Here is a 9,257-nt window from a genome sequence, read left to right as displayed (position 1 = left end):
TTCATACTAAAGGTAACTACATAATCAGCAAATAAAAAAACCAATTTGTAAAACCTGCTTTCTTAATGCTCTTAATTGACATTCATCCAACCATACTCTCCCCCTATATGCTAAGTCATCATAGCTTTCCTGATTCAGAGCAACAAATAGGCAAACAAACTCTCTAAAGAAAAACACTGCATATAGAAGGCACATACATGCTGGCCTTTCAGACTACTGTTTCAGTTCATGTGCAAATGTAACGAAATGGGGCTTGAACAATAGCAGTGGCAGGGCATTTGCCTTGCATGCTGCCAACCTGGTATGAACCCGGGTTTAATTCCTAGCATCCCATATGGTCCCCTGAGCCTGCCAGGAGTAACCTGAGCACTGCTGGGTGTGCTCAAACGGCCCCCCCCCCCAAAAAAAGGTTAAGAAACATAACCTGGTTTATGATACTGGCCCATATTTTTAGCCTTTATCAGGTTATCTTAGTGTGCCAGACAGCATACTAAGTGCTGGCATTACATGTAGCCAATGATCCTCGAGACCACCCCCCAATTTTTGTACCACAATCAGCAATGCTCAGAAATCATTCCTGTTGGGCCTGGGGGATCATGTGGGATAGCAGGAATTGAACCCAGGTTGGCAGTGAAAGGCAAGAGACCTACCTGTGTACTATTTTGTTAGCCCCAGGCAAAAATAAAAAAAAATAGTTGAAGCAATGTGGAGTAATCTAATTAGCACATGAGCTTGAGATTTCCATCAAGGGTTCAAAATAGAGCCAAGCAATAGTTAGGTCCCCACAAAATACTTGTTATCTGTCACTTATGTATATCTGAGGTCCAACAGAGCATACAACTGTATTACTCTTCATCTCTATGGAAAATGAAGTTTTTATTCTATCCAGCAGTTTAAGCCTGCAGTCCAAGTTTCTTTATCAAGAATTACAACTTACCCCTAATTATGGGACTGCAGCATCAGAGTGTGAGATTAAACACCATAAAAAGCTGCAAGACGCTCTTTTAAGGGAAGTGGAAACTGGTCAGAGAAACGCCTCCAATTTTCATCCCCAACTTGATTTTTAAATCCGTGAAGGATCTGCAAAAGAGCAGAAAAGTTATTAATGAGAATTCTAATATGTGTAATGTCTGAAATCACACAACAATTTTGATACTGTATTCATTTTAAGTAGAGGTCTCTAGCACTCCGGTTTCTCTTCAGATCGCACACATCTTTCACCTTTTCGTGTTCTCTGTTCGTCAGTCTGCATTATTTTGATCTTGCACGTCACTGTTACTGTGCATCGAGAAGACTAGATTTCATGGTTTCATTTTAGTAAAAAATGTATGTTAAAAACCTCATAAACTTTGTCATATAAAAATATAAATAAAACTATTGAGTGCAATTTGTATGCCATGTTTTTTTTTTTTTGGTTTTTGGGCCACACCCTGTGACGCTCAGGGGTTACTCCTGGCTATGCGCTCAGAAGTTGCTCCTGGCTTCTTGGGGGACCATATGGGACGCCGGGGGATCGAACCGCGGTCCGTCCTAGGCTAGCGCAGGCAAGGCAGGCACCTTACCTCCAGCGCCACCGCCCGGCCCCTGTATGCCATGTTTTTTACGGGTTGAAATATACAAAGTTTGGTGTGCATGGCTCCAAGTATTTTCCTATTTTTAGTATGGCATAATTCAAATGGGCAGCAATATTTTATTGCTTTTGCTATGGCTAAGTGCTGATTAGACCATCAAATAGGGCACTAGTTGAAACATTGAGCTGTATAGATTTATCCTGTGGAGAAGACTTAATTTGGTTAACTACTTATATTATGCCATTAATTTCAGTCAGCTATTTTTTCATAAAAAAAATTTTTGTTTTTGGGTCATAGTCGATGACACTCAGGGTTACTCCTGGCTATGCACTCAAATGGCTCCTGGCTTGGGGGACCATATGGGACGCCAGGGATTGAACCTAGGTCAGCCGCATGCAAGGCAAATGCCCTACTGATATGCTATAGCTCTGGCCCAAAGAAAATATATTTTTATAGGTGGGATAACAGGACCACATGACCCACAGGGACCATTTGAGGAAATGTTTTTAAAGCATATGCTACTGATACAGTCTCACTTCTGCACTGTTAAGATCAAATAATTTTTATTACTATGAAAAAAAGTTATAAAGTCCACCAGGATTAGGTTCGAAGATCCTTAAGTTTCACATGAAGTAATTTCCAACTAGGATTTCAACAGTTACAAGATGTGCATCATGAAGACTTTTTAATTACCTTACAGAACATGTCCCTCAGATCATCTTTTGGGTTAATCCATGATGCAACAGCATCACAAAAAAATATAAAATCCTGGAACAAATAAGAAATAACATTTAAATTGACATGTTAATGACAGGTCAAGCTCAGATAAATATACGATAGAAGTTAAAAATAAAAAAACATTTTAAAATTAACTACGATATAGGAATCTTCAGTGATTATTTAATGGTTGTCCATATTACTCCAAGGAACCTCTAACTCAGTTTATTATGAAATTTAACTTCCTCCTTTGATATTTTCTTTTCTTTTCTTTTTTTTTTTTTTTTTTTTTTGGTTTTTGGGTCACACCCGGCAGGGGTTACTCCTGGCTCTGCGCTCAGAAATAGCTCTTGGCAGGCTCGAGGGACCATATGGGATGCTGGGATTCGAACCTCTGTCCTCCTGCATGCAAGGCAAACACCCTACCTCCATGCTATCTGTCCGGCCCAGATATTTTATTTTCTATCATAAAATAAACCTTAGTTTTGTAAATGTTTAGTAACAGCATTGGACTAAAAGAAACAAAGAGACCCCATTTTAAAGTACTTTCATTTAATCAGGTTTGAAAATATACAAATTGAGGCCTAGTATATAGACCAGTGGTAAATTGCCTTGTAGCATGAAGTCAAGAGTTCTACCCAACACCAGCTGTCATCCCTGGGATCACAACCAAGTACATCTCTGTTAATTATAACAACAAAAGCAAGGGGGAAATAAAATAAATTCAATTTAACTGTAGAATCTAGTCATTTTATTGTTTAAAATATCTAGAAAAATCTTAAATCTAAATATATAGCAAGTCAGCTTAATTTCAAGGATATGAACAGATCTAGAAGCTGAGATGAAGCACATGTATGGCATGCATGGAGCCCTGAACTTGATCGCTGGCACCACATGGCCCAAAATGCAACACCAACTACTGCCCTGATGGCTTCCGGCACTGTTGGGCCCAGAGCTGCACTTCATCATGAGCCTACTGCTTAACCCAGCCTGAGAACTGCCCTGAAAGGTGCCCAGATTTGGGAGTCACCTCTCCAAACCCATCTTCAGATAGAAGCTTACATAAAAACAATCAATTTAAAAAGTGATGATAGTTATGAACATCTTATCAAAACCAAAGAGAATAATAAACATTCTTCTGTTGATTTTTCTCAACATATAGACTTTAAGAGCACTGCCGAGAAAGGTCCAATCCCCAATCCTCCCAAAATTAAGTCTTATGTAGTTATATAGAGGCCAAAAAAAGAGGCAACTCAATAGTCGTACTTTGCATGCAGGTCAGAACCAAGTACAGTATGATTCCCAAACCAGCTACAATTTATGTCCTTCGCCCCCCGACCCAGCTAACATACAGGTGTATATAATTCGCAACTAAAGTATCGCTGGGTGTGGCCTCAAAACCTACCAACAAAATTATAACAGAAAACAGACATTTTTTTTATCAACTCTTGGGGAGAGAGTACAGCAGGTCAATTCCATGGCAATGCATATGGTCTTTTGAGCACCACCAGGGGTGTCCCAACCCTCTCCCACCCAATATCTACCAACTCAAGCTGGTAGTCACTTTATGACTAAATACATAATTTACAGTATCTTAAATGCTAATTAAAAAGACAAATTCCGGTGAGAAAAAGCTCCTCCAGAATAAAGCATATAATTGGATACCTTTCAAACACATGTAAGATGGCACAAAGTTCTTAGAATTAAAAAAAGCAAACTTAATGCATTGTTTTGTTTTACAACTAGGGTTTATCTCTAAAGACAGTACTAATTTGAAGAGTTCATGCCTTATATCCATGAGGACCTGGATTCCATCCCTAGGTACAGGCTGAGAACTCTGGAGTCTTCTGGGATTGGAGGTCAGTGGTTTTCCTTTCTACCTGATGCATAGCAGCACATACCCATATCAGACAATCTCTAGTCCAGCTCCATAACTCATAACTCCACCATTTATCAAACTGCAAGTTACCAAATCTGTTCCAAATCTATATATCCTGGACCTTATGACACTTCAAAATTTCATAGTAGTATCTGCCTGTTATGATTACCGTCAATCTGATGGGAAAGTTGCACAGAAGACTAGCAAGCTCAGGGAGCCTCAACATACAGGCTCAATTAGTACCAACCACAGCCGGGAAGTCCTTAGACATGAACTTTATTACCACCACCAGGAGATATTAACTAGCACAAATTAACTCTCGCCGATCTAAGTTTTGATAGTTCCATTTGCCTTTGTATTTTAACAAACAAAAATGTGCCTGTAAGAAGGGGACAGGGTAAGGTGGTTGGTGGAAAACTGGGGCGGGCCCTGGGACGGTCACACTGGTAGTGGTTGTGTGTGAACATTTAATGCCTGAAACAACTATATTAAGAACAACTTGGTAAAATCAGCATTATGAAAAAAAAATCTTATGTTGATAATGTTTTTACAAATTTAAAATTACCATAAATAGGTTTCCAATTCGAATTATCATCGATATACATTTGAACTTTACTATTTGGTTATTTGTAGTACCTCTAAATTAAAATTAACAAGCAATGTGATAAATGATATATATAGCAAATGCAGAGCCAGGAATACCCCGAGTGCTACTGAGTGTAGGCCCCCCCCATCCCCACAAGTGTTGAGAAGAGTCATCACTTCAATATTGTAACAACTCTACATTTATAATATAATTGTGGGCTGGAGAGATAGCCCAGGCTTTTCTGCAGGAGCTCTGAATCTACTCTCAAGCTCTGCCAGGAAGAACCCCTGTAGCACCAAGCTTAAAATAGCTTCCAAACAAAATTAAAAAGCACAGATTAAATAGATATTATTTGCTTTAGTAGCCTTAAAAATGTGATGTACATCTTACTTGGATCACTCCACTGGGATTCACACTGATCATGGTACAAATACCACGGAAGGCTGAGTCCTTTTCCTCATTGTCCCTTATGTTTCTCAGAGAGGTGCACCTATTAAATTACAGAACTGGATTTAGTATTTCAGTACAAAATAGATTCAATTACAATAATAATGGACAGTATTTAATGGAATAAGCACCACATAATATTTTTATTAAAAACTTTTTCATAAAGTTTAAGTTTCTTACACTTCCTTCTATATGTTGGGCCCACCTACTCTCAATAGAAACCTTGAAATTCTGATTTTCTGATTAATAGACTGCAAAATCGCATCTATAAAATGGACAACTGATCTTAATTTCTTTTAAATTACAATAAATAAGTTTAAGTCAAGAATAAATACTATATTAACTTAAAAACCAACAGTTTTTTGACCTGTATTCCATTAAACACTACTAAAAATGACTCGGACTAAAAGATTATCAATTGAAAAAAAAGCAGACCAGAGAATATACTGTCACAATATAAATTATTATCCAACTTATGGTGCAATTATTTAACGTAACATTACCAAGAATTTTATACAGAACAGATTTAAACGAGTATTTCTTAATGCAATTCAATTTTTGTAAATTATTTTAAAAAAGAAAATGCAAAAATCTAAATTTATAAGAATTTGCATGCATCTTTATTGTACTGGTGGATATTTAAATGCTTTTTTTATATATAATCAAGCTTTTTTAACACAGCAAGCATGTGACAATCTTATCCCATGCATCAATTAGTCGTTAGCCACAACATAAAATAAATATACATCACAATGCTACTAAAAAAACCTCACAAACCTGATAGGACAAGATTAGTCACATGGTTGGCAATGATTAAGGATTGTGATTTTTTTTTGTAACCAACTGAAAATATATCTAAAAGTGAGATAGAAAGAGAAAGAAAGAGTGAAGAAAAATGAATTAAAAAAAAAAGATTGAATAATACACACCAGGGTCTTATAAACTGCTGTAGCATGGGGGCCACCTCTTGAGGACAAACGTAACCAAGACGACCAATTGTTATTGCTAAGGTAACGCAATCACGGTTATACACCACCAAACGCCAACCAAGACATGAGCAAATGAGGGGGAAGGAGAAAAAATAAAGAAAAAACAACAAATAACTCAGAAACAGAAACCAACAGAATTTGTGTATGATAATAAACATAAGATTTCAACAGTGCTGTTTATTACCACCCCCTAAAATAAGGGGCAGCAACATATATGGCATACTCTTGGAAAAAGGAAAAACCAAAGGAATAATAAAAAAAAACTTCAAAGATTGAGAGAACACCAAAAACCATGACGAACTGTTTTTCTCGCTCAAACATTTAAAGTTTATTCTGTTAAAAAGATGAGCGATTAAGTAGATGTATTTAGAAATTCTTCATTAAAAGCACTGTAATTTCAGAATTTAATAACTTTATTTTCCCCCAAGAGATATCAATAAATGAATATGAGTACATTTATAACTATTTAAACACTTCTTAAAAGTTAAATTTCTGCCTCAATTCTACACATTTCTTTGCACATAAATTCCATTCTTTGAAAACTGGTAATATAGGACTTCACACAAATTTTGGAAAAGGTCTTCTTTGGTGTTGTATGTGTGTGTGCATGTTTCCGTTAACAAATTGGTTGCTATTTTAGGTGTTATGGTACATACTGAATGAGACACGTAAGTGTACTATGTCAAATCTCACATTAAAAAAAAATCGACAGTCAAAATCGACAGTGATGATTATTAACAGTTTAATTTCGAACAATATTTGGCATAAAGAAAATTTAGATATTCCACTCCAATTGTCATGTGAGATGTGCACCAAACAAAAATGCTACCTGGCTGTAGAAGTTAGCACAAAACAGATGAAACATTATATGAATTATAAGCTAAAGTTTTATAAAAAATTTTTCATGTAAAAGTTAACCAAATATGTCATCATCATCAGAATTCAGAAGTTGTTATTCTTAACTTACTAAAGGAGTTTAAAACAAATGCAACTCAGAATTGCATTCTGCAATTCAAAGGTACATACATATAAATACATTTATACACAACAAAAAAAAAATACAAACAGAAAACAAATCATGAGGTGCTTTAATGGTGTTCTCTCAAAAACTTACAGGTTAACCTTTCATAAAAAAAGGGTGGGGGGATAAAGGAAAATGTTTCAGGATTACTTGAAGCAAACTACACAGAAAATACTAAATCCAGCAGATTTATATGAAGCAAGAGAAAGAAAACCTAAGTTCAAAAAAAGACACAAACTATGCAACATTCTCATTAAACAGGCAAGTATGAACAATCCAATGAAACATGCGATAAAGCAGATGATGGTCCATTGAAAAAGTTCAGTGCAGGATATACTGATCGGAAAAAGGCAAATAATTGCACAGACTAAATTATTGGCTTTGTGAACAATAAGTGATTGGTAATTAAGCAGCATTTAAAACCTATAGATATTAGCCATTGACAAATATTTTAATAAGTAAAAAAACAAAACATTCTTTTAAGGAATAAGTAAAGTATTTTTGGCAGCCACTTCAATTTGGAAAATATGAATTACCCTTTGTTTTGCTTAGGTTAAAATCACTCAGGGTAATTTTATAAAGCCAAATTATTTAAAGAACTATAGCAAAATTACCAGTTGATATCCCACAAGAAACTTTAATATACATTACACTCAACATTTATTTGCAATAATGCATTCACATTAAAAAGACATTTTTTAAGTTAATTTTTATAATGTTAAGTATTCTAAATCTGAATGTCATGTATAGGTACTGCATTATAGAAAAAAAACTGACAATATTTTTATAAGTATCCTATTAGAGTTTTGTACTTTTCAGCAAAAAAAAAAAAAATTATTTTATATAAACAGTACCCATACAGCCAGTCATAACTGTCTCATTATTAAAAGATTCCCTTCCATACCAATAAACATATCAATTTAATCACATTATGATTCAATACTTTCTATAACTGAACAAAAGAAAATTAAAATGCCTTTAAAATAAATTTTCTTATTTTAAAAAAAATCTCAATCTTTGACCGTAATTTGATAAGACCCTCATGACCGACTATGAATATGTTCCTGGAGACATCTTAGTATATAAAGGAAGGGATATATCTTATTGAACACAGAATTTAGATCTTTTAATCATTATTAAAAAATTCAGACAGGGCATAAAAATCATCCTAAAATGTGTTCTATAGTATGGAAGGTATTCTTTAATATAAACATGCTCTTCAGAAATGCAAAAGAGAAACAAGCCCCTGAATAAGAATACTACAAGGCAGAGCTTAAGTTTTCAATTTGAAGGCAAGTATAACATATGCCAGAGATAACCAATTAGCTGCTACACTGCATACTATTTTTGGCTATATTGTTATGAATCAAAAATATTAATTCCCAGCTCCCAGTTGCTCAGAATTAACATAAAATTCATACTGTTAGCTGGCGTACATTTTAGGGACTATTAATAAACAAGTAAGGGATAAAAGAAAATATTTTAGTTTCTGAGTACTAGTTACAGAATCGACACTAAAATGTCTGTCATTATTGAGGATCCAAAAATGATAGAAACAAAACTGGGTTTCTGAAGCTGGCTTTGCTTTGGTTTCTCTATGCATCTTAATTAAAAATTAGAAGGCAAATTAATTTCCTCAAAAACTGGCTTTGCTTTCTCTACGCATCTTAATTACAAATTAAAAGGCAAATTAATTTCCTCTTCACCGTAACAGTTCAGTCATATGGTACCTGTATTCTCTAACAACGTCTTTGGTGTGTTGGGTCTGTTAATGATTTCTACAAGCTGGTGCAAAACCATAGGAATATAAGGCTGCATCTCTATACCTAAATCATTTACAAGAGAGAAAACAAAAAAGAAAAGTATAAATATTACAATAATGCAAACTATTTTGATACCTTTATATTAACTGTGTTTGTGTTAAAAAGTTACACCCAGGCCCGGAGAGATAGCACAGCGGCATTTGCCTTGCAAGCAGCCAATCCAGGACCAATCCCGGTGTCCCATATGGTCCCCCGTGCCTGCCAGGAGCTATTTCTGAGCAGAC

The 9,257-nt window shown here is 35.3% G+C and overlaps 1 protein-coding gene across 1 annotated transcript in view; it reads right to left on the bottom strand.

The window, feature by feature from the left end:
* TNPO1 (transportin 1) overlaps positions 1 to 9,257 on the bottom strand; it is an 88,436-nt gene that overhangs the window by 7,227 nt on the left and 71,952 nt on the right. Inside the window, exons 20-24 of the mRNA XM_049768751.1 lie at positions 8,941 to 9,036; positions 6,130 to 6,205; positions 5,144 to 5,243; positions 2,265 to 2,339; positions 938 to 1,080 (exon numbers count right to left, since the gene is read on the bottom strand). Of these exons, the coding sequence (XP_049624708.1) occupies positions 973 to 1,080; positions 2,265 to 2,339; positions 5,144 to 5,243; positions 6,130 to 6,205; positions 8,941 to 9,036 (455 nt within the window). The 3' untranslated portion in view covers positions 938 to 972. The remainder of the gene's footprint in view (positions 1 to 937; positions 1,081 to 2,264; positions 2,340 to 5,143; positions 5,244 to 6,129; positions 6,206 to 8,940; positions 9,037 to 9,257) is intronic.

This window comes from Suncus etruscus, chromosome 2 (assembly GCF_024139225.1).
Source record: "Suncus etruscus isolate mSunEtr1 chromosome 2, mSunEtr1.pri.cur, whole genome shotgun sequence".
Taxonomy (NCBI): Eukaryota; Metazoa; Chordata; class Mammalia; order Eulipotyphla; family Soricidae; genus Suncus; species Suncus etruscus.
This window is presented reverse-complemented; position numbering and strand designations above follow the sequence as displayed.